This window comes from Syngnathus floridae, chromosome 1 (genome assembly GCF_059516105.1).
Source record: "Syngnathus floridae isolate MCC-2025c chromosome 1, RoL_Sflo_1.0, whole genome shotgun sequence".
Taxonomy (NCBI): Eukaryota; Metazoa; Chordata; class Actinopteri; order Syngnathiformes; family Syngnathidae; genus Syngnathus; species Syngnathus floridae.
This window is the reverse complement of record NC_142413.1, coordinates 5,055,915-5,083,747: the sequence shown is the minus strand read 5'-3', so window position 1 is coordinate 5,083,747 and position 27,833 is coordinate 5,055,915. Positions and strand designations below refer to the sequence as shown.

The 27,833-nt window shown below is 43.5% G+C and overlaps 1 protein-coding gene and 1 long non-coding RNA gene across 2 annotated transcripts; one reads left to right on the top strand and one right to left on the bottom strand.

Moving 5' to 3' along the window:
- Nucleotides 1-120: 120 nt before the first annotated feature.
- LOC148403541 (uncharacterized) lies at nucleotides 121-9,324 on the bottom strand. Its single transcript, XR_015857409.1, has 4 exons — nucleotides 4,496-9,324; nucleotides 3,353-4,374; nucleotides 2,503-2,589; nucleotides 121-2,166 (listed from the first exon to the last, which is right to left on the bottom strand). It is a non-coding gene; the product is annotated as an uncharacterized LOC148403541 (long non-coding RNA).
- Nucleotides 6,541-27,427, top strand: LOC148403540 (uncharacterized). The gene is made up of 9 exons (XM_088370173.1): nucleotides 6,541-6,590; nucleotides 6,686-14,127; nucleotides 14,223-14,284; nucleotides 14,368-20,503; nucleotides 20,599-20,660; nucleotides 20,744-26,126; nucleotides 26,218-26,282; nucleotides 26,603-26,748; nucleotides 26,822-27,427. The coding sequence occupies exons 1-9, from the start codon at nucleotides 6,551-6,553 to the stop codon at nucleotides 26,905-26,907; spliced, it is 19,422 nt and encodes a 6,473-aa protein (XP_088226299.1). The 5' UTR covers nucleotides 6,541-6,550; the 3' UTR covers nucleotides 26,908-27,427.
- Nucleotides 27,428-27,833: the final 406 nt, after the last annotated feature.

Genomic DNA, 27,833 nt, shown 5'->3' with positions numbered 1-27,833 from the left:
CTATTCCAAAACAAATGAACATGGTTAAAATGGATAACATTGAAGAATTGCAGCAAAATGTCAAATGTTTTCAGCAAATATTGAAAAATAACATTCTAGTAGTGGCATGGAAATATTTTACAGTTGCATATAGTATAGGTTCTTCTAAATAAGGTACATTATAGAATATAGAAGCTCCCCAAATTGTAGTCTTTGGACTAAATGTCCACAAGGTGCGCCATAGGCGACGTAATGAATCCCCACCGTGAATAACAGAGGAAACAGTTACGCACAACACCTGAACTATAGTGGTTTTTTTTTTTTTTTTTTTGGTCGCACATACACACATATATTCACACCGTTATATGCGAGAATCGAACTCACGGTGTCGGCACACAAGACAGGCAAGTGTACCCCTACAGCGTGTTTGTCTGGATTAAATGTGTCCCATGAACTATGTATTTTTTAGAAGACGTCAACCCCAAATGACGTGCCGACGTCTAGTGACATCACGCTAGCCATCCCCATAGAACAAAACAATGATCCAAATGTTTCCGTGAAAGATAATCAGATGCAGTGACGTGCGGTAAGTTTCATGACTGGGGAGGCACTGACGTCACACGTTGATGCTGGCGTCTTCTGATTTCAATTCAAACCAATGGATGAAAGACTGGAGAGGAATTGCTCATAACGAGTATGACACATTTGTACGAGATATTTTTAGAGACTGCAATACTATCAGATCATCTTGTAGATAGGGTTGGGACGACAACGTTAAATTTGTGGTGAAACGGGTAAGACAGCATTTCATCTAAGAACTGAAGTCTTTAGCCATTCCACACAAATGAAAGTTGTTATACACTATGTACAAATTAAAACCTTTTAAAACTATATAAAAATTAAAGCCTTTTTTACACTGTATAATATCAAAGCCTTTAAACAATGTGCACTAATGAAAGAAAACTTTCTGGTCACTATGTAAGACTGGAAACCTTAAGGCGCTACTGTCATGGATGGAACGGAGCAGGGCGACCAAATGCAGCTTGGACCAGGGTTTATTGGAGAAATCAAAAACAGACTATAAGAAGCTCGACTAGGGACAAGACTAACTAAACAAAAGACAAGATAAAGACAGGAACGACGAGAGACGAGACGAGAGACGAGAACAATCCGACAGTGGTGTGACACGCAGACAGGACTTACATACGTAACATGTAACGAGAGGCAGGGGACTGTGATTAGTACATATATTGAGAGACACAGGAAGGGAGGGGCGAGCACACAGACCATGACAGCTACAACAATTTAAACCTATTTACACTGTATACTGAAGGAATGAGGTCGAAATACAAAAAGTCCTGCCTCGCTACAAAAACAGATATGCTCAAACCTCATTGAATAAAGTACATAAGCAGACAAGTATATTCACATATTAAATAAATAAAAGAAACATTTGAAGCATATAATTATACCTACACACCAAATCAATAAAGAAGACATAACTAGACATTTTTGATAAGTGGTGATGAGAAAGGTTTTTATAACTTTATGATCTGATATATATATTTCTGAGGACTTTGAAATAACAAATGACTTTTGATATATTGCCTAAATACCTTAATGACCCTTAAGGAACTGTGGAATGCATGCCTGATGTTTTTTCTCTGAATCATGGACACGGCCAGAGTCGTCTTGACCGTTCAGTACTTGATTGTATCTTATGTTTTGACTAATGCTAGACGCCAGTTTTTGATTACTACTGAACGCTCTGCACAGAGGGAAATAGTTTGCCTAACAAAGCAAAGATACGGTTGAATGCGGTACGACAGTGTATGTCCAAGATTGGAGAAGAATGTTCACAGGAAGGTCACGTGGCGATAAAACCAGTGGGTGCCAGAAGGAGCCACCCGAGAACTCGGCCAAAGATGAGAGATGGGATGGAAGATAACCCCCTCCACACACACACACCAACAGCCCCCCACCAACACACCGAATCGCCCATAACCAGCACCACTCCCATGGAAGCAGACTCTCCTTCGAACTTGCCCCACCCCGAAGACTCATCGCCCATCAATCCCAGCCCACAATGTGCTACTGAATATAAAACTGATCTAACAACCTTGGACTTTGCCTTTTCTGAATGGAGACTTTCCGCTCTTGAAGGGCCCAGCGCTGTATTGCACTTTCCTGAAAACAGAGCTTTTTGAACAAGAATTGTGATTGAACTCAACCAATCTGTCTAAGTCTAATTTCTGCTTCAGTGTCTTTGCATTTTCCTAAATCTGAAGAAATCAAACGAGCACGCAGTGAGTAAATTGAATAACAGGTGATTGGCAAAGGCTTTTGCCGTGAGGCGCAGATAACGCGCTCCCTAAATTGTGGACAGAATCCAACAATACTAAATGAATTCTTTGTTGATTGTATAGGAACCAAAGACTTAGTACAATATATATAGAAATAAAAAATCTTTATACGCTATAAGAAGCAATATGAAAAATGTAAAAAAAATACAATAAAACTTACCCTGCTGGGATTTACCAACACTCTTGTACGGTCCTGCTCATTATTATCGACACCCATGAAGTGAAAGTACTTTATACAGAATGTGTCCTGAGAGAGAAAAAAAACAATCAATTGAAATATTTTATTTTCTACAGAGAACTTGTGTTTTTCCCAAAAGAGCAAATAATAAACAACCATTTAAAGCAATAAATAATGTGAGATTTTTTTTTTGAAAACTCACTGTGTAACATGTACCATACGCAGCACATGGAACTAAACAGGCTGTCATTGGCAAAGGCCAAAAAGACAGGCAACCATATGAAAAGGTACAACTAAACTTAGCCAAGGGGTACCTGGAAAGACCACAAGCCTACGAGGAAGATGTTTTCTGGACGGACGAAACAAAAATAGAGCTTTCTGGCAATGAATGCAAAAAAAAAAAAAAAAAAAAAAAAATGTAGGCAAAAAATAAAGGAGTGCCAATACCGATGAGCAGGACTGGAATATAATTTGTTGTCTGCCACAAATTTTATGCAAATTGAAATCCTTCTATCAAAATTTAAGCCTGTCAACACTTATGGATACCGGACATAGGCAACTGCTGGACCATGGGCTCACATGCAGACCCCAGCCACACTTTGAGTGGCCCTTGATTAAATTTAGAAACAAAAGAGAAAAATGTAGAATTTTTTGGATAAACATTCAACATGTTTTCAATGGAAAATGGATAGTAATGCATCTCAAAGAATATAAAAATACCCCAAATATACGAACAGTCCTGTACCTCACTAATATTGAAAATATGAATGTCGCACGCATGGACGCGAATCACTCCACGCACGCGTGTGTAATAAAATACAATAAAACTTACCCTGATGTAATAATAGCATTTAAATAATAATAAATTTACTTATATAATAATACATTTACTGAAAAACACACAATAGCGGGAGTTACAGTCAAGACGCGGCGAAACTCCCGCTCACTGTCAACTACTTCCGGGTACAGACGACCCGTTATAAACATTCCACACTGTTCATGTTCGACGCAAAATTATACAATGTACAACCGTAACCGTATGTATCTTTTTTTTTTTTTATTATTATTTAGACAGGACAGTACCAGTTTGATGAACAATAAAGATACAGACATATATACAAACATTCCAGTGTAAAACCAGTCGGAATCAGATTCCAGCTAAATTTCATCCGTTGTCCTCGTAACAGACGAATAGACATTAGACATTACATTAACTCAGCCTGACAGAGCAGACATACAGAATGACAGACTAGTACATTATAGGGAGATAAATAAAAATAAAAACATAGCATACAAGGTTATATCCACACTGTGGGAAAACTAAATGATTCATATTTAGGCAGTATACCGGCAGTATTGCGAGTTCTGATCATCATCTTTTCAACAGCGTTACTCACCTGAAACACACCCAACAGCGGCAGTTACGGTCAAGACCCGGCGAAATTCCCGCTCACTGTCAACTACTTCCGGGTAAAGAGGACCCCCGCAGTTGTCCCAGGTGCCTTATTGAAATCCCCAAATACTCGCCACTGATACAATAGTACTATTTGCATATAACAGCATAAAATGTGTTCAGAAACATATTCACAAAGTAATTAAAAAAAAAAAAAAAATTAACATGACGGGTGAGTATGAATGTCCATTCAAATGTCCCAAAAACCACCATGGGCCCCGCATGAATGAGTTGATTTTTGTGTAAAAATCCAGAAAACGGCATATTTGAAAAATAAAAAAAATATATGGATATGCTTAATCTGTTGTTTTCTTCAGACCCTTTGTTGTTCAGTTAGAATAGTGGATTTTCCCATCCGTCCGTCCATCAATCAATCAATCGCTTGATGGCATTTTTCTTTCCTGTGTAGATGTTAATACAGAAAATGTATTAATTTCGCTCTAGACGTCACGAAGCCATGAGTTGATTTTTGTGTAAAAATCCAGAAAACGGCATATTTGAAAAATAATAAAATATATGTACATGCGTAATCTGTTGTTTTCTTCAGACCCTTTGTTGTTCAGTTAGAATAGTGGATTTTTCCATCCGTCTGTCCATCAATCAATCGCTTGATGGCATTTTTCTTTCCTGTGTAGATGTTAATACAGAAAATGTATTAATTTCGCTCTAGACGTCACGAAGCCTTCTGCCCTGTCGAGAAATTGTATCACCAAAGCGGGCTCAATATGCCTTGTGCCGTCTATTTTAATGGTTCTACTTTTCACTAAACGTCACTGGCATAGATAGAAGAACAAACCTGCATTATAATCATTATTTTCAAGCCAAGTTGCCAGCAGTAATTACAATAAACTCGAAATATTATATTAATATCTTGCGTGCATATTTTGCCTTCAGATGACATAATAATGTATGAATCATGGAATTAAGTGTGCATTGTGCAAATAAATTGGGACGTCACGTTGAAATTGTTTTGTTCCCAAAAGTGCGACATTACAAATGTTAAACCAACAAACGTGTGACATGAATGAAAAGAGACGTCACGGGGATCATCTTTTTCTCATCGCTGCATTGCTTTAGTTCAATAGAAACCTGGGAGTGTACCATTGCTACTAAAATTAGACACCTTATACCTACATTAGCTACCTGTATGTATGTACTCCATAACTTGGCATGATAAGGAGAAAATTGCTACGCACAGAAAAAATGTTTCCCTTTTATTGAGTGCATTTGCTATCAATCCTTTTTGGTATAAACAACATTAAATTACATTATTTTCTTGAATGAAGCCATACATGGGGAACGTCATCTTTCTCTCTGGTTCATGTTTCTCCATCTATGTCTCTTTTTCTTTTCAACGTCATAGAAGACAGCTAAATCTCAAACCGAGATCTCAACTCTCTGACTTTTTACGTCGTGTTGCCATCCGAGCAAAAAAGAGTAACCAGCATAATCTGACAAAGGGTAGAAATTATGGAAATTATGGATCTTCAAATGTAGAGCGTATTAGGTCAAAGAAAAATCAAGACTCAAGTACTAATAAATATCGACTTATACTGTCTGATGTGACTGTTTTCTTTAAATGAGTGAGCGGTCCATGGGGTTCCGCCCTCGTTGCTCATTCTTTATTTGTTTTATGTGACATTAGAATCAGGCGGAATGCATAGCGACAAAAGAATAGAGGGTGTGAGTGACAGCCCTGATCCAGGAATTGTTCAATAATCTTTAGCAAGATTGCTGCCAAATGCATCACCTTGGGTTCAGGTCAAACACCTTTTGTACTGTTGCATTATAAAAGCCACTGGGAAAGATGCACAGAGACACTCAGCAAGGTGTAGTCTCAAACTGGAATTGCGAAAATCCAAAAAAGGAGAATGCAAGATAATTTTCAGCTTTGAGTGATCGTAATTTAAGGTATGTCAATTTTGTTGTATCCTTGAACAGTAACATAAATATGGTAAACTTAATTGTAGATTTTTGGTAATATTTGTCCAAGAACTAACCAACTAATTAGTTTTGTCATTGTTTTTGTCAACACATCGAATAATTTCCAGTGTACAGTACCATCTTAGAAGTAGAAGGAATGTAATATGGAGGATTTATCATTTTGAATTATTATCTTCAAGACATTTCAATTGCATTTTATTTATATTTATAAATTATTTTAAATATCAAAGCGGAGGGGAAAACGTTAGTGTCGTAAAGACGATTTCATGTGTATTTTATTTTTACAATAATTACTTTAGCTAAATTATGATAAGTGCAGAAGACAGGTTTCATTTAATCATTATTTTTCTGAATCAAATTATAACTCATTTTATTTTTAATACCGATTTTCATTCATATCTTTTAATTCCCAATAATTTGTATAAAAAGGAAGAAAAAGTGTGTGTTGTGGGTCATTGCGACATGTCATTATTATATTACTCTCATTTCAATAATTATAGGCGTTATGCTATTGAATTAAAATGTTTCAATGAGGCAGAACTAAGACTCAATTGTAAGAACACACATAGCTGCTACCCAGCTGCATGTTTGTTGAATATTTTTTTCCCATTGTACAGAAAAAAAACAAACAAGATGCTCATCCGACAGATGCTGGCAACGTTCCTACTAACAGGTAACTTGATCTGTTCAAACATAGTGAGTCACATATGTTGTATAGTCCTGTACACAAGAGAAAATGGTTGAAAAGTCATTTTTTTTACAACAAAGGTTTGATGCCAATCAGTGCACTGCAACCAACATCGAGCACAATGGCAACCCCTGATCCAACAACAACTTTGGGGACAAATAAAGTGACAACACCTCTGGAAATAACAACCACAAAACCAGACTCTACAACAGCAGTGACATCTGCGATCTCAAAAGCAACAACAAGAGATTCTACCACAACAGCAATCGTGACACCTGCAGAAATGACAAACGCTGTCCCAACAACGGCAGGGACAACAACAGTTGCTATAACATCAGTCACAACACCAGAGGAGACGACATATGTTTCCACAACAGATTCTACCATAACTGCAGTTATGACATCTGAGGAGAGAACAACCTCTGCCACTACAATGGCACGAACAACAGTTGCAGGAACAACAGCAGACATAACACATGAAGAAACAACAACCCCTGCCCCAACAACAGTAGAAACAACAAAGGTTATCACAACAATGGCAGATACAACAACAGTAGCCGCAACAACAGATTCCACTAGAACAGCAGTCACAACACTCGCGGAAACAACACCTGACACAAGATCAGAAACAACAGAAATGACAAGAATAGCAAAAACAACAACAGTTTCCACAATATCGACAGGAACACCAGTTATAACAACAGACTCTACCACAACAGCAGTCACAACACCTGCAGAAACAACAACCGCTGCCACCACAGTTCCAACAACAACAGAAGTGATGAAACCTGCCAAGACAGTTGACACAACAACAGCTGCAACGACAGATTCTGCAGCAACTGTCAGGACATCCGTAGAAACAACAACAGCGGTGGACACAACAGCAGTTGCTACAACAGCAGACTCGACAACGGTAGTCATGACACCTGTGGAAACAACGGCTGCCACAACAACATCAAAAACAACGGGTACGACACCTGAAGAAACAACAACAGTTGCCATAACAACAGCAGTGACGACATCCGCCGAGACAGCAATTGCCACAACAACAGACTCCACCACGTCAGTCATGATACCAGTGGTAACATCAACTACTGCTGTAACAACTATTGCCACAACAACGGAAGAAACAACAGTTGCCACAACAACAGACTTTACAACAGTTGCAGAACAAATGACCGCCACAACAACTGAAGAAATAACAGTTGCTAAAACAGCAGACTTTACTACAACAGCAGTCACGACACCCGCTGAAACAACAACCACCGCCCCAATAGTGGCAGAAACAACAGTCGCAATGACAACAGCAGTCACAACACCTGTGGAAATAATAACCACTGCCACAACAATGGCAGACACAACAATTGCAACAACAGACCCTCCCACGCCAATGACGACAGCTGCGGAAACAACAACCACTGCCACAAAAGTGGCAGAAACAACAACAGTCGCAAAGACAACAGCAGTTGCCACAACAGACTCTACCACAACAGAAGTCACGACACCTGTAGAAATAATAACCGCTGCCACAACAATGGAAGAAGCAACAGTTGCCACAACAGACTCTCCCACAACAGCAATTACGACAGCTGCAGAAACAACAGTTGAGACAACAACAGCAGTCACAACACCTGCAGACACAACAACTGCTTCCACAACCAGGGCAGGAAAATCAACAGCTGCAACAACAACAGAAGGAATGACACCTGCAATATCAACAGTGGCCACAACAGAAGTCACAACACCTGTGGAAATACTAACCACTGCCAAAACAATGGCAGACACAACAATTGCCGCAACAACAGACTCTCTCACGGCAATGACCACAGCTGCGGAAACAACTACCACTGCCACAATAGTGGCAGAAACAACAACAGTCGCAATGACGATAGCAGTGACGTCTGCTGCCGAAACAACATTTGCCACAACAGACTCTACCACAACAGATATCACAACACCTACAGAAATAATAACTGCTGTCACAACAATTGAAGAAACAACAACAGATGCCACAACAACTGACTTTACCACTACGGCGATTGCAACAGCTCCAGAACAAACAATCACCACCACAACAACGGCAGAAACAACAACAATTACAACAACAGCAATCACATCACCTGCAGAAATAATAACTGCTGCCACAACAATGGAAGAAACAACAGTTGCTAAAACAACAGACTCTCCCACAACAGCAATCACAACAGCTGCAGAACAAACAACCACCTCTACAACAACTGCAGAAACAACAACTGCTGAATCTGAAACAACCACTGAGACAACTGTAGAAACATCAGCTCCCACAACAACAGTAGCTTTGACGTCATCTGCAGCAACAAGTGAAACATTAACATCAGCTGGGACAGCAACAGGGGCCACAAATGCTGAAACAACAGCTCAACCAACAACGGCAAAACCTGAAACAACCGTTGAGACAACTGTTGAAACATCAGCTCCAATATCTGTCGCAGGGTTGACATCCACAGCATCTCGTGAAACCGCAACATCAACTACAGCAGCAACTGAGGCAACAATCGTTGACACAACAGCTCTAACCACAATCGCAGAAGCTGGGACAACAGTTCAGACAACTATGGAAACAGCTCCCACAACATCGGCGGTCGTAGCGACATCTGCAGTAACTGTTGTTACAGCAAAAACTGCAGCGACAACCCCTGGTGAAACAACAACTGTAGCCACAACTGCTGAATCTGAAACAACCACTGAGACAACTGTAGAAACATCAGCTCCCACAACAACAGTAGCTTTGACATCATCTGCAGCAACAAGTGAAACATTAACATCAGCTGGAGCAGCAACAGGGGCCATAAGTGCTGAAACAACAGCTCTACCAACAACGGCAAAATCTGAAACTACCATTGAGACAACTTTTGAAACATCAGCTCCAATATCTGTCGCAGGGTTGACATCCACAGCATCTCGTGAAACCGCAACATCAACTACAGCAGCAACTGAGGCAACAATCGTTGACACAACAGCTCTAACCACAATCGCAGAAGCTGGGACAACAGTTCAGACAACTATGGAAACAGCTCCCACAACATCGGCGGTCGTAGCTACATCTGCAGTAACTGTTGTTACAGCAAAAACTGCAGCGACAACCCCTGGTGAAACAACAACTGTAGCCACAACTGCTGAATCTGAAACAACCACTGAGACAACTGTAGAAACATCAGCTCCCACAACAACAGTAGCTTTGACATCATCTGCAGCAACAAGTGAAACATTAACATCAGCTGGAGCAGCAACAGGGGCCATAAGTGCTGAAACAACAGCTCTACCAACAACGGCAAAATCTGAAACTACCATTGAGACAACTTTTGAAACATCAGCTCCAATATCTGTCGCAGGGTTGACATCCACAGCATCTCGTGAAACCGCAGCATCAACTACAGCAGCAATTGAGGCAACAATCGTTGACACAACAGCTCTAACCACAATCGCAGAAGCTGGGACAACAGTTCAGACAACTACAGAAACAGCTCCCACAACATCGGCAGTCGTAGCAACATCTGCAGCAACAATTGTTACAGCAAAAACTGCAGCGACAACCCCTGGTGAAACAACAACTGTAGCCACAACTGCTGAATCTGAAACAACCACTGAGACAACTGTAGAAACATCAGCTCCCACAACAACAGTAGCTTTGACAACATCTGCAGCAACAAGTGAAACATTAACATCAGCTGGGGCAGCAACAGGGGCCACAAGTGCTGAAACAACAGCTCAAGCAACCACGGCAAAATCTGAAACTACCGTTGAGACAACTGTTCAAACATCAGCTCCAATATCTGTACCAGCGCTCACATTCACAGCCTCTCGTGAAACCGCAACATCAACTCCAACTGTTGAAACATCAACTCCAACATCATCAGCAGTAGTTGCAACCTCTGCAGCAACAAGTACAATGGCAACCACTGCTCAGGTAACATCTGCAGTGACAACCCCTACTGAAACAACAGTTCGAGCGACAGCCACAGAATCTGAAACAATAGTTCAGACAACGCTGGCAACAACACCGTTGACATCTGCAATGAGTGGAACAGCCACGCCTGCTGGAGCTACAGTCGCAATGACAACAGCAGTGATGACTCCTGCCGAAACAACAACAGTTGGCACAACAGACTCTACCACAACAGAAGTCACGACACCTGCAGAAATAATAACTGCTGCCACAACAACAGACTCTCCCACGGGAATGACGACAGCTGCGGAAAAAACTACCATTAACACAATAGTGGCAGAAACAACAACAGCCGCAATGACAACAGCAGTGACGACTCCTGCCGAAACAACAATTGCAACAACAGAATCTACCACAACAGAAGTCACGACACCTGCAGAAATAATAACCGCTGCCAGAACAACAGAAGAAACAACAGTTGCCACAACAACAGACACTCCCACAACGGCAATCACGACAGCTGCAGAACAGACAACCACCGCCACAAATGCAGAAACAACAACAGTTGCAACAACAGCAGTCACAACACATGCAGATATAATAACCACTAACACAGCAACAACAGACTCTCCCACAACGGCAGTCACAACAGCTGCAGAACAATCAACCACCGCCACAACAACTGCAGAAACAACAACAGCAGTCACAACACCGGCAGACACAACAACTGCTTCTACAACAGGGCCAGGAAAAACAACAGTTGCTACAACAACAGAAGTAACGACACCTGCCCGAACAACGGCAGACACATCAACAGTTATCAAAACAACAGCAGTGACGACACCTTCCGAAGCAATCTTTGCCACAACAACAGACTCTCCTACAATGGCAGTCACAACACCAACGGAATCAACAACCCCTGCCACAACAATGACAGAAACAACAACAGTCGCAACAGCAGTGACGACTCCTGCTGAAACAACAACAGGTGCCACAACAGACTCTACCAAAACAAAAGTCACGTCATCTGCAGATATAATAACTACTGCCACAACAATGGAAGAAACAACAGTTGCTACAACAACAGACTTTACCACAACAGCATTCACAACAGCTGCAGAACATATGACCACCGCCACAACAACCGAAGAAACAACATTTGCTACAAAAGCAGACTTTACTACAACAGCAGTCGTGACACCCGCTGAAACAACAACCACCGGCCCAGTAGTGGCAAAAACAACAACAGTCGCAATGACAACAGCAGTCACGACACCTGTGGAAATAATAACCACTGCCACAACAATGGCAGATACAACAGTTGCCACAACAACAAACTCTCCCACGCCAATGACAACAGCTGGGGAACCAACAACCACTGCCACAATAGAGGCAGAAACAACAACAGTCACAATGACAACAACAGTGACGACACCTGCCGAAACAACAGCAATTGCCACAACAGAAATCACGACACCTGCAGAAATAATAACCGCTGCCACAACAATGGAAGAAACAACAGTTGCCCCAACAACAGACTCTACCAAATCGGCATTCACGACAGCTGCAGAACAAATAACAACTGCCACAACAACTGTAGAAACAACAGCAGTCACAACACCTGCAGACGTAATAACCGCTGCTATAGCAACAACAGAGTCTCCCACAACGGCAGTCACAACAGCTGCAGAACAATCAACCACCGCCACAACAACTGCAGTCACAACACTTGCAGACACAACAACTGCTTCCACAACAAGGGCAGGAAAAACAACAGTTGCAACAACAACAGAAGTAATGACATCTACCCAAACAACGGCAGACACATCAACAGTTGTCAAAACAACAGCAATGACGACACCTACCGAAACAACCTTTGCCACAACAACAGACTCTCCCACAATGACAGTCAGAACACCTACGGAATTAACAACCCCTGCCACAACAATGACAGAAACAACAACAGTCGCAACAGCAGTGGCAACTCCTGCCAAAACAACAACAGTTGCCACAACAGACTCTACCACACCAGAGGTCACAACAGTTGCAGAACAAATGACCACTGCCACAACAACTGAAGGAACAACGGTTGCTACAACAGCAGACTTTACGACAACAGCAGTCACGACACCCGCTGAAACAACAACCACCGCCCCAATAGTGGCAGAAACAACAGCAACAACAGCAGTCACGACACCTGTGGAAATATTAACCACTGCCACAACAATGGCAGACACAACAATTGCCACAACAACAGACTCTCCCACGGCAATGACGACAGTTGCGGAAACAACTACCACTGCCACAATAGCGGCAGAAACAACAACAGTCGCAATGACAAAAGCAGTGACGACTGCGGAAACAGTTGCAACAGACTTTACCACAACAGAAGTCACGACACCTGCAGAAATAATAACTGCTCGCACAACAATGGAAGAAACAACAGTTGTCACAACAACAGAATCTCCCACAACGGCATTCACGACAGCTGCAGAACAGACAACCACCGCCACGACTGCAGAAACAACAGTTCCAACAACAGCACTCACAAGCCCTGCAGAAATAGTAACCGCTGCCGCAACAACAGACTCTCCCACAATGGCAATCACGACAGCTGCAGAACAAACAACCACCGCCACAACAACTGCAGAAACAACAACAGTTGCAACAACAACAGCACTCACAACACCAGGAGACGCAACAACTGCTTCCACAACAAGGGCAGGAAAAACTACAGTTGCTACAACAACAGAAGTAATGACATCTGCCCAAACAACGGCTGACACATCAACAGGTGTCAAAACAATAGCAATGACGACACCTACTGAAACAACCTTTGCCACAACAAAAGACTCTCCCACGGCAATGACGACAGCTGCGGAAGCAACAACCACGGACACAAAAGTGGCAGAAACAACAACAGTCGCAATGACAACAGCCGTGACGCCTCCTGCCGAAACAGCAACACTTACCACACCAGATTCTACCACAACAGAAGTCACGACACCTGCAGAAATAATAACCGCTGCCACAACAATGGAAGAAACAACAGTTGCCACAACAACAGACTCTCCCACAATGGCATTCACGACAGCTGCAGAACAGTCAACCACCGCCACAACAACTGCAGAAACAACAACAGCAGTCACAACACCGGCAGACACAACAACTGCTTCTACAGCAGGCATTCACACAATGGCATTCACGACAGCTGCAGAACAAATAACAACCGCAGAAACAACTTTTGGAACAACAGCAGTCACGACACTTACGGAAATAACAGCTGCTGCCACAAAAACCGAAGTAACAACAATAGTTGCAACAAAACCAACAACAACGACTTCTGCAGAAACAACAACTACCGCCACAACAATAGCAGAAACAACGGCAATTCCAACAACAGCAGAATATACAACAAATACAGCAACAACTACAGTGATGACACGTGCGGAATCAACAGCAGTAGCCACAACAGACAGTATTGCCACAACAACCAAACGAGTTACTTTCAGATCTGTTGAAAGCACATTTACGAGTGATTTGCAAGATTCAGCTTCTGCTGCTCACCAAAACCGAGCAGCCATGATCAGGGCAGAAGTAAGTAATATCCAAATCTTTATGTAACACAATGCAATGCAATTACAGTGACGCATTTCACTCAATCTCACCTTGCCTTCCCTCCCAACCCCCAGCTTACACCGGTATTTTCTGAGGCATTTCCTTCCTTCTTGATCCTGACAATCATCACGTTCAGGTACTTTGCAGCTGCTTTTAATATTTCTAACAGGCGAACGACGTATCTACAATTCACTAATGTTTGAGTGGTTTCTTCTGCAGGAGGGGCTCAGTCGTCAATATCATGGATGTTGAGTTCACAGCCACATCTGCGCCAACCAACACCCAAATTGAGGACATCTTATCTGAGGCGGCGTTAGTGGTCACTGGCTTTGACATTGAACAAAGCTCCATCACTGTTGATTCAACACCCACAGATGCAATAACTACAGTGACAACGCCAAAAGACACAACAGCTGTAGAAACAACTGCAGATCAGACAACTCCAGAAACATTGGCTCCAGCAACAACAGTTGGTAAAGCAACAACTGCAGCTACAACTGCTGAATCTGAAACAATCACAGAGACAACTATAGAAACGTCAGCTCCCACAACAACAGCAGGTTTCACCACATCTGCAACAAATAGTGAAACAGTAATGTCAATTGCCACAACAACAGACTCTCCCACGGCAATGACGACAGCTGCAGAAACAACTACCACTGCCACAATAGTGGCAGAAACAACAACAGTCGCAATGACAACAGCAGTGACGACACCTGCCGAAACAACAGCTGCAACAACAGAGTCTACCACAGCAAAAGGCACGACAGCTTCAGAAATAATAACCGCTGCCAGAACAATAGAAGAAACAACAGTTGCCACAACAACAGACTCTCTCACAACGGCAATCACGACAGGTGCAGAAAAGGCAACCACCGCCACAACTGCAGAGACGACAACCGTTGTGACAACAGCAGTCACAACACCTGCAGAAATAGTAACTGCTTCCACAACGGCAATCATGACAACTGCACAAACATCAACAGTTGCAACAACAACAGCAGTCACAGGAGTTGCAACAACAACAGAAGTAATGACACCTGCTCAAACAACGGCAGCAACATCAACAGTTGTCAAAACAACTACAATGATGACACCTCCTGAAACAACCTTTGCCACAACAGACTCTCCCACAATGGCCTTTACAACACCTACAAAATCAACAACTCCTGCCACAACAATGACAGAAACAACAACAGTCGCAACAGTAGTGACAACTCCTGCCGAAACAACAACAGTTGCCACAACAGACTCTACCACACCAGACGTCACGACACCCGCAGATATAATAACTACTGCCGCAATGGAAGAAACAACAGCTGCCACATCAACAGACTTTACCACTACATTCACAACTGCTGCAGAACAAATGACCACCGTCACAACAATTGAAGAAACCACAGTTGCTACAACAGCAGACTTTACTACAACAGTCGTCACGACACCCGCTGAAACAAGAAACACCGCCCCAATAGTGGCAGAAACAACAACAGTCTCAATGACAACAGCAGTCACAACACCTTTGGAAATAATAACCACTGCCACAACAATGGCAGACACAACGGTTGCCACAACAAAAGACTCTCCCACGGCAATGACGACAGCTGCGGAAACAACAACCACGGACACAAAAGTGGCAGAAACAACAACAGTCGCAATGACAACAGCACTGACGACACCTGCCAAAACAACAACAGTTGCCACAACAGACTCTACCAAAACAGAAGTCACGACACCTGCAGAAATTATAACCGCTGCCACAACAATGGAAGACACAACAGTTGCGACAACAACAGACTCTCTCACAACAGCAATCACGACAGCTGCAGAACAGACAAACACCGCCACAACTGCAGAAACAACAACAGTTGTGACAACAGCAGTCACAACACCTGCAGAAATAGTAACTGCTGCCACAACGGCAATCATGATGGCTGCAGAACAAACTACCACTGCCACAACAACTGCAGAAACAAGAACAGTTGCAACAACAGCAGCAGTCACAACAACTGCTTCCACAACAGTTACAACAACAACAGAAGTAATGACACCTGCCCCAACAACGGCAGCAACATTAACAGTTTTCAAAACAACAGCAATGACGACACCTACCGAAACAACCTTTGCCACAACAACATACTCTCCTACAATGGCAGTCACAACACCAACGGAATCAACAACCCCTGCCACAATAATGACAGAACCAACAACAGTCGCAACAGCAGTGACAACTCCTGCCGAAACAACATCAGTTGCCACAACAGACTCTACTACAACAGAAGTCCCGACATCCGCAGATATAATAACAACTGCCACAATGGAAGAAACAACAGTTGCCACAACAACAGACTTTACAACAGTTGCAGAACAAATGACCACCGCCACAACAACTGAAGAAACCACAGTTACTAAAACAGCAGACTTTACTACAACAGCGGTCACAACACCCGCTGAAACAACAACCACTGCCCCAATAGTGGCAGAAACAACAACAGTCTCAATGACAACAGCAGTCACAACACCTGTGGAAATAATCACCACTGCCACAACAATGGCAGACACAACAATTGCCACAACAACAGACTCTCCCACAATGGCAGTCACAACACCTACAGAATTAACAACCCCTGCCACAACAATGACAGAAAGAACTACAGTCGCAACAGCGGTGACAACTCCTGCCGAAACAACAACAGTTGCCACAACAGACTCTGCCACAACAGAAGTCACGACACCTGCAGATATAATAACTACTGCCACAATGGAAGAAACAACAGCTGCCACAACAACAGACGTTACCACAACAGAAGTCACCACAGCTGCAGAACAAATGACCACCGCCACAACGACTGAAGAAACAACAGTAGTCACGACATCTGTGGAAATAATCACTACTGCCACAACAATGGCAGACACAACAGTTGCCACAACAACAGACTCTCCCACGGCAATGACGACAGTTGCGGAAACAACTACCACTGCCACAATAGCGGCAGAAACAACAACAGTCGCAATGACAACAGCAGTGACGACTCCTGCCGAAACAGTTGCAACAGACTCTACCAAAACAGATGTCACGACACCTGCAGAAATGATAACCGCTGCCACAACAATGGAAGAAACAACAGTTGCCACAACAACAGATTCTCCCACAACGGCAATCACGACAGCTGCAGAACAGACAACCACCGCCACAACTGCAGAAACAACAGTTGCAACAACAGCATTCACAACCCCTGCAGAAATAGTAACCGCTGCCCCAACAACAGACTCTCCCACAATGGCAGTCACAACACCTATGGAATTAACAACCCCTGCCACAACAATGACAGAAACTACAACAGTCGCAACAGCAGTGACAACTCCTGCCGAAACAACAACAGTTGGCACAACAGCAGACTTTACCACAACAGCATTCACAACAGCTGCAGAACAAATGACCACCGCCACAACAACTGAAGAAACCACAGTTGCTACAAAAGCAGACTTTACTATAACAGCAGTCGTGACACCCGCTGAAATGACAACCACCGCCCCAATAGTGGCAGAAACAACAACAGTCGCAATGACAACAGCAGTCACGACACCTGTGGAAATAATAACCACTGCCACAACAATGGCAGACATAACAACTGCCACAACAACAAACTCCCCCACGGCAATGACGACAGCTGCAGAAACAACAACCACTGCCACAAAAGTGGTAGAAACAACAACAGTCGCAATGACAACAGTCGCAATGACAACAGCAGTGACGACACCTGCCGAAACAACAACAGTTGCCACAACAGACTCTATCACAACAGAAGTCACGACACCTACAGAAATAATAACCGCTGCCACAACAATGGAAGAAGCATCAGTTGCCACAACAACAGAGTTTCCCGCAACGGCAATCACGACAGCTGCAGAACAGACAAACACCGCCACAAATGCAGAAACAACAACAGTTGCGACAACAGCAGTCACAACACCTGCAGAAATAGTAATGACATCTGCCCAAACAACGTCAGAAACATCAACAGTTGTCAAAACAACAGAAGTCATGACGACACCTACCGAAACAACCTTTGCCACAACAACAGACTCTCCCACAATGGCAGTCACAACACCTACGGAATTAACAACCCCTGCCACAACAATGACAGAAACAACAACAATTGCAACAGCAGTGACAACTCCTGCCGAAACAACAACGGTTGCCACAAGAGACTCTACCACAACAGAAGTCACGACACCCGCAGATATAATAACTACTGCCGCAATGGAAGAAACAACAGTTGCCACATCAACAGACTTTACCACAACAGCATTCACAACAGCTGCAGAACAAGTGACCACCGCCACAACTGAAGAAACAACAGTTGCTAATACACTAGACTTTACTACAACAGCAGTCATGACCGCCGCTGAAACAACCACCGCCCCAATAGTGGCAGAAACAACAACAGTCGCAATGACAACCACAGTGATGACTCCCGCCGAAACAACAACAGTTGCCACAACAGAAGTCACAACACCTGCAGAAATAATAACAGCTGCCACAACAATTGCCAAAGCAACAGACTCTTCCACGGCAATGACGACAGCTGCGGAAACAACTACCACTGCCACAGATGCAGAAACAACAACAGTTGCAACAACAGCAGTCACAACACCTGCAGATATAATAACCGCTGCCACAGCAACAACAGACTCTCCCACAACGGCAGTCACAACAGCTGGAGAACAATCAACCACCGCCACAACAACTGCAGAAACAACAACAGCAGTCACAACACCGGCAGACACAACAACTGCTTCCACAACAAGGGCAGGAAAAACTACAGTTGCTACAACAACAGAAGTAATGACATCTGCCCAAACAACGGCAGACACATCAACAGCTGTCAAAACAACAGCAATGACGACACCTACCGAAATAACCTTTGCCACAACAACAGACTCTCCCACAATGGCAGTCACAACACCTACGGAATCAACAACCCGTGCCACAACAATGACAGAATCAACAACAGTCGCAACAGCAGTGACAACTCCTGCCAAAACAACAACAAGTGCCACAACAGACTCTACCACAACAGAAGTCACATCGCCTGCAGATATAATAACAACAATGGAACAAACAACAGTTGCCACAAAAACAGACTTTACCACAACAGCATTCACAACAGCTGCAGAACAAATGACAGCCACAACAACTGAAGAAACAACAGTTGCTACAAAAGCAGACTTTACTATAACAGCAGTCGTGACACCCGCTGAAACAACAGTCGCAATGACAACAGCAGTCACGACACCTGTGGAAATAATCACCACTGCCACAACAGTGGCAGACACAACAATTGCAACAACAACCAACTCTCCCACAGCAATGACGACAGCTGCGGAAACAACAAGCACTGCCACAATAGTGGCAGAAACAACAACAGTCGCAATGACAACAGCAATGACGACACCTGCCGAAACAACAGTTTCCACAACAGACTCTACCACAACAGCATTCACGACACCTGCAGAAATAATAACCGCTGCCACAACAATGGAAGAAACAATAGTTGCCACAACAACAGACTCTCCCACAACAGCAATTACGACAACTGCTGAACAAACAACCATAGACACAACAACTGCAGAAACAACAGATGCAACAACAACAGTAGTCACAACACCTGGAGAGGCAACAACTGCTTCTACAACAAGGGCAGGAAAACCAACAGCTGCAACAACAACAGATGTAATGACACCTGCCCAAACAACGGCAGCAACAGACTCTCCCACAACGGCAGTCACAACACCTACGGAATCAACAACCCCTGCCATAACAATGACAAAAACAACAGTCGCAATGATAACAGCAGTGACGACTCCTGCCGAAACAACAGTTGCCACAACAGACTCTACTACAACAGAAGTCACGACACCTGCAGAAATAATAATGGCTGCCACAACAATGAAAGCAACAACAGTTGCCACAACAACAGATTCTCCCACAACGGCATTCACGACAGCTGCTGAACAAATAACCACCACCACAACTGCCGAAAAAACAATAGTTGCCACAACAACAACAGACTCAGCCATGACGACACTCATGGCACCTGCAGAAACAACAACCGCTTCCATAACAAAAGCAGAAACAACGGCAGTTCCAACAACAGCAGAATATACAATAAATGCAGCAACAACTACAGTGATGACACGTGCGGAATCAACAGCAGTAGCCACAACAGACAGTATTGCCACAACAACCAAACGAGTTACTTTCAGATCTCTTCAAAGTACATTTACGAGTGATTTGCAGGATTCAGCTTCTGCTGCTCACCAAAACAGAGCAGCCATGATCAGGGCACAAGTAAGTAATATCCAAATCTTTATGTAACACAGTGCAATGCAATTACAGTGACACATTTCACTCAATCTCGCCTTGCCCTCCCTCCCAACCCCCAGCTTACACCGATATTTTCTGAGGCATTTCCTTCCTTCTTGATCCTGACAATCATCACGTTCAGGTAATTTGCAGCTGCTTTCAATATTTCTAACAGGCGAACGACGTATCTACAATTTACAAATGTTTGTGTGGTTTCTTCTGCAGGAGGGGCTCAGTCGTCAATATCATGGATGTTGAGTTCACAGCCACATCTGCGCCAAGCAACACCCAAATTGAGGACATCTTATCTGAGGCAGCGTTAGTGGTCACTGGCTTCGACATTGAACAAAGCTCCATCACTGTTGATTCAACAACCACAGATGCAAGAACTACAGTGACAACGCCAAAAGACACAACAGCTGTAGAAACAACTGCAGATCAGACAACTCCAGAAACATTGGCTCCAGCAACAACAGTTGAGACAACTCCACAAACATTGACTCCCACAACAACAGCAGCCCTAACAACACCTGCAGAAACAAGTGCAATGGAAAAAACTTCAGTGACAACCTCTGGTAAAGCAACAACTGCAGCCACAACTGCTGAATCTGAAACAATCACAGAGACAACTATAGAAACGCCAGCTCCCACAACAACAGCAGGTTTCACCACATCTGCAGCAAATAGTGAAACAATAACATCAATTGCCACAACAACAGACTCTCCCACGGCAATGACGACAGCTGCGGAAACAACAACCACTGACACAAAAGTGGCAGAAACAACAACAGTCGCAATGACAACAACAGTGATGACACCTGCCAAAACAACAGTTGCAACAACAGACTCTACCACAACAGAAGTCACGACACCTGCAGAAATAATAACCGCTGCCAGAACAACGGATGAAACAACAGTTGCCACAACAACAGACTCTCCCACAACGGCAATCACGACAGCTGGCACAACTGCAGAGAAAATAACCGTTGTGACAACAGCAGTCACAACACCTGCAGAAATAGTAATGACACCTGCCCAAACAACGGCAGCAACATCAACAGTTGTCAAAACAACTGCAATGATGACACCTGCTGAAACAACCTTTGCCACAACAACAGACTTTCCCACAATGGCAGTCACAACACCTACGGAATCAACAACCCTTGCCACAACAATGACAGAAAGAACAACAGTCGCAACAGCAGTGACAACTCCTGCCGAAACAACAACGGTTGCCACAAGAGACTCTACCACAACAGAAGTCACGACACCCGCAGATATAATAACTACGGCTGCAATGGAAGAAACAACAGTTGCCACAACAGACTCTACCACACCAGAGGTCACGACAGTTGCAGAACAAATGACCACTGCCACAACAACTGAAGGAACAACGGTTGCTACAACAGCAGACTTTACGACAACAGCAGTCACGACACCCGCTGAAACAACAACCACCGCCCCAATAGTGGCAGAAACAACAACAGTCGCAATGACAACAGCAGTCACGACACCTGTGGAAATAATAACCACTGCCACAACAATGACAGACACAACAGTTGCCACAACAAAAGACCCTCCCACGGCAATGACGACAGCTGCGGAAACAACTACCACTGCCACAATCGTGGCAGGAACAACAACAGTCACAATGACAACAGCAGTGACGACTCCTGCCGAAACAACAACAGTTGGCACAACAGACTCTACCACAACAGAAGTCACGACACCTGCAGAAATAATAACTGCTGCAACAACAACAGACTCTCCCACGGCAATGACGACAGTTGCGGAAACAACTACCACTGCCACTATAGCGGCAGAAACAGCAACAGTCGCAATGACAACAACAGTGACGACTCCTGCCGAAACAGTTGCAACAGACTCTACCACAACAGAAGTCACAACACCTGCAGAAATAATAACCGCTGCCGCAACAATGGAAGAAACAACAGTTGCCACAACAACAGACTCTCCCACGGCTATGACAACAGCTGCGGAAACAACAGCCACAGACATGACTGCAGAGACAACAACCGTTGTGACAACAGCAGTCACAACACCTACAGAAATAGTAACTGCTGCCACAACGGCAATCATGACAGCTGCAGAACAAACAACCACCGCCACAACAACTGCAGAAACAACAACAGTTGCAACAACAGCAGTCTCAACAACTGCTTCCACAACAGTTGCAACAACAACAGAAGTAATGACACCTTCCCAAACAACGGCAGCAACATCGACTGTTGTCAAAACAACAGCAATGATGACACCTACTGAAACAACCTTTGCCACAACAACAGACTCTCCCACAATGGCAGTCACAACACCTACGGAATCAACAACCCCTGCCACAACAATGACAAAAACAACAACAGTCGCAACAGCAGTGACAACTCCTGCCGAAACAACATCAGTTGCCACAACAGACTCTACTACAACAGAAGTCACGACACCCGCAGATATAATAACTACTGCCACAATTGAAGAAACAACAGTTGCTACAACAACAGACTTTACCACAACAGCATTCACAACAGCTGCAGAACAAATGACAGCCACAACAACTGAAGAAACAACAGCATCAACATCAACAGTTGTCAAAACAACAGCGATGACGACACCTCCTGAAACAACCTTTGCCACAACAACAGACTCTCCCACAATGGCAGTCACAACACCAACGGAATCAACAACCCCTGCCACAACAATGAAAGAAACAACAACAGTCGCAACAGCAGTGACGACTCCTGCCGAAACAACAACAGGTGCCACAACAGACTCTACCACAACAGAAGTCACGACACCCGTAGATATAATTACTACTGCCGAAATGGAAGAAACAACAGTTGCCACATCAACAGACTTTACCACAACAGCATTCACAACAGCTGCAAAACAAATGACCACCGCCACATTAACTGAAGAAACCACAGTTGCTACAACAGCAGACTTTACGACAACAGCAGTCACGACACCCGCTGAAGTAACAACCACCACCCCAATAGTGGCAGAAACAACAACAGTCGCAATGACAACAGCAGTCACGACACCTGTGGAAATAATAACCACTGCCACAACAATGGCAGACACAACAATTGCCACAGCAACAGACTCTCCCACAATGGCAGTCACAACACCTACAGAATTAACAACCCCTGCCACAACAATGACAGAAACAACAACAGTCGCAACAGCAGAGACAACTCTTGCCGAAACAACAACAGTTGCCACAACAGACTCTGCCACAACAGAAGTCACAACACCTGCAGATATAATAACTACTGCCACAATAGACGAAACCACAGTTGGCACAACAACAGATTTTACCACAACAGCATTCACGACAGCTGCAGAACAAATGACCACCGCCACAACAACTGAAGAAACCACAGTTGCTAAAACAGCAGACTTTACTACAACAGCAGTTACGACACCCGCTGAAGTAACAACCACCGCCCCAATAGTGGCAGAAACAACAACAGTCGCAATGACAACAGCAGTCACGACACCTGTGGAAATAATAACCACTGCCACAACAATGGCAGACACAACAGTTGCCACAACAACAGACTCTCCCACGCCAAGGACAACAGCTGGGGAACCTACAACCACTGCCACAATAATGGCAGAAACAACAACAGTCGCAATGACAATAGCAGTGACATCTCCTGCCGAAACAACATTTGCCACAACAGACTCTACCACAACAGATATCACAACACCTACAGAAATAATAACTGCTGTCACAACAATTGAAGAAACAACAACAGATGCCACAACAACTGACTTTACCACTACGGCGATTGCAACAGCTCCAGAACAAACAATCACCGCCACAACAACGGCAGAAACAACAACAATTACAACAACAGCAATCACATCACCTGCAGAAATAATAACTGCTGCCACAACAATGGAAGAAACAACAGTTGCTAAAACAACAGACTCTCCCACAACAGCAATCACAACAGCTGCAGAACAAACAACTACCTCTACAACAACTGCAGAAACATCAACTGCTGAATCTGAAACAACCACTGAGACAACTGTAGAAACATCAGCTCCCACAACAACAGTAGTTTTGACGTCATCTGTAGCAACAAGTGAAACATTAACATCAGCTGGGGCAGCAACAGGGGCCACAAATGCTGAAACAACAGCTCTACCAACAACGGCAAAATCTGAAACTACCGTTGAGACAACTGTTCAAACATCAGCTCCAATATCTGTACCAGGGTTCACATCCACAGCCTCACGTGAAACCGCAACATCAACTCCAACTGTTGAAACATCAACTCCGACATCATCATCAGTAGTTGCAACTTCTGCAGCAACAAGTACAATGGCAACCACTGCTCAGGTAACATCTGCAGTGACAACCCCTACTGAAACAACAGTTCGAGCGACAGCCACAGAATCTGAAACAACAGTTCAGACAATGCTGGCAACAACACCGTTGACATCTGCAATGAGTGGAACAGCCACGCCTGCTGGAGCTGCAACAGGGCCCGCAACTGCAGCAACAACTTCAGTAACCACAACTCCAGAATCTGAATCAACAGCTGGGACAACTGTAGAAACAACAACTAAAGCGTCAACAACAGCATCTGATGAAACAACTGTGACCACAACAGAATTGACGTCAACTGCCGAAGCAACTGGAGCAGTATCACGCTCAACAATTACAGCAGTACCAGCAACATCCGAGACAGCGCCACCTGCTCAAACAACAACTGCTGTTGGAGCCATTACATCAGAATCAGCAACACCCGTTGAAACAACTGCGCAAGCTTCACCGGCAGCAACAACAGTGCCGGCATCATCGGATGAGACAACTGCAAGGTTTTCTCAAACTACAATTGACCAGTCAATTCTACAAACATCAACGACAGAAAAAACAGCAGAATCTGGATCAACAAGTAACACAGCTGCAACATCAACAGCACAACCATTAACTGCAACAACGGCAATGGCTGCAGTGACATCTACTGCAACAGGCGCAACCGGGAAACTGATTTCAACAACAATAGCAGAAACATCGACAGCAGGGTTTGCATCTGTCACAACATCTACTGCAACGACAACACCTGGCCTGACAACAACAAAGACCATCACTGCGGCAAAAACACCTTCTGAATCAACTACACAACCGGTCCAAACTACAGCAACACTGGGCAACTCAACAACAGGCTCACCGAAAGTAACAACAACACCGACTGCACCAGTGACAGGAACTCCAGCAGATGTGTCAACAGCAGCAACAGTAAATGCAGTGACAAATGCAACAACTCTCACCCAAACAAAATCCGTCACAAGAAACGCAACAACAGAAACTGTGGTGGCAAATGCTACGACAGACAAAGCCGTGACAAATTCTGTGACAAATGCCACGACGAGAAACGCCGCGACAAACGCAGCAACGGGAATTGTCGCAACCACCGTTCCAAGACCAACACAAGCGGGAACTACAACAACAGCAACGGCCGTTACTCTCCAAACCAGACGAGTTTCTTTCCGATCTCTCCAAAGCACATTTACGAACGACCTGCTGGATCATTCGTCTTTCCAGTTTGTGTTTCGATCGACCATGATAAAAAGTCAGGTAAGAAACAATGAAACAAAATGGAAGAAATAATGGTACTGCTGGATTGCAATTATAAACGTGATAAAACAATTTATTTATTTTTTTGCAGCTTCAACCTTTATTCCAAAGGGAATTTCCTAACACTTTCAGGATCCTGAACATCTTTGGATTCAGGTAACGTGGGTTTTTTTTGTTTTTTTTTAACACAAGTTACTTTTATTTTGTTATTTATTGTCACTAATTTGTCCCTCTAAAGCTTTAAGTCAGACTATTCAGGTCATTCATGACATTTGTACATTCCTCAGTTACTTTACACACAATTCCACATTTGTCTCATTTTCATCTCACTCATCCTTCCACTGACGGTGCTGTTGATAATTTCCCAAAAATTCAATTCAGTCAACTGTTCAGCTTTCACGTTAACTTATGAAGAAAAACAGGCATTTTTTCTTCTTGATACAAAATTGCACGTATGCCTTCCTTTTCACGGGCAGACCTGGCTCAGTCATCAACGACATGGACCTCCGGTTCACCAACCCGGTGCCAAACCACACGGCAATTGCCGCAGTCCTCATTGACGCTGCATCAGTCGTCAACGGTTTTGACATCGAGCAAGGCTCCATCACCGTTGAGGGAATCGGTATGTTTATTTGCTTTTTACAAAACTCAAAGAGAATTCAATTTAGAACTAAAATGTGATGTTCTTCTTCCAGTTACAAGCGGAGCAAGTCACATGACCAGCCCGGTCAGCGCATCCTGCCTGGCGCTTCTTTCGTGCATCCTTTTCACTCAGCAATAAGCGTCCTCACTTATTGAGTCACATCAGGAGAGCTATTCATTTTATTTCATTTATTTTTATATGCAAAAAATTCATCCTGACTGAATAATGTATTTTTTTTTCTGGGGTGAAGGGTTTGGGGGTCAGCCCCTAACGCCGGTGTCACTTAATGGCAAGTGTGCCATTTCATTTTAGGCTCATTTTGACTATTTCTGGCAGACGTTAACTGAGCACCACACACCAACTGTCTTCTTCAATATAATTGATGGAGGTCGCACCCTAACGGAAAAACAGCGCCCCCTACTGGCAGTTATCAATGCAAACACGCGTCTCTCCGTCTCTTTCAAACTTCAACTTTAATTATTTAATTCTAACATAGGATTTCAAACCAGATATGCACTTTCAGAGGAATTGTGGTTTATAAATTTTCATGTTATTACATTATATTTAATGCATTACAACTGTAGTTATTTATCAATTCATTACAACGCAATGTCTAGTATGCAGTGAGACACAATAAAAAATGAATTTTAAAAATCGAGTTTCCTTGTTTGGGTGATCGTTGTTTGAAGGTTGTGACCGAGTATGCATGGAATATGAAAAGTACGCCCAATGACAGTTCTAGTCATCACAAAATACAATATATGGGTACACTTGTTCCGAATACCAGTGAATCCGGTTTGGCGGAATGATAACAGAAGGCTGGCTCCCTTTGTCAGAGACTTTAGGTGACGCTTTTGCTTTTGTTTTTGTTTTTTTGCCTTAAACAAAAGCAAAACAAAAGCCACATTTCTTCAATAACACCAGCATTAGATGAACATACAATGCGAGGCACTCCTCCACAGACAAAGCGATGTGACGTCAACGGAAAGCACGCAGTGTCAAGCCAGACAGAGAAAATATTAATTCACTACTCAATGCAAACAAACAATTATGAAATACTAGAC

Bases quoted from the DNA above. Each gene is read 5' to 3' on its own strand.
- LOC148403540 (XM_088370173.1), top strand. From the start codon at position 6,551: ATGCTCATCCGACAGATGCTGGCAACGTTCCTACTAACAG. The intron at 14,128-14,222 runs GTAAGTAATATC...CCCAACCCCCAG, and splicing joins CAGCCATGATCAGGGCAGAA to CTTACACCGGTATTTTCTGA. The intron at 20,504-20,598 runs GTAAGTAATATC...CCCAACCCCCAG, and splicing joins CAGCCATGATCAGGGCACAA to CTTACACCGATATTTTCTGA.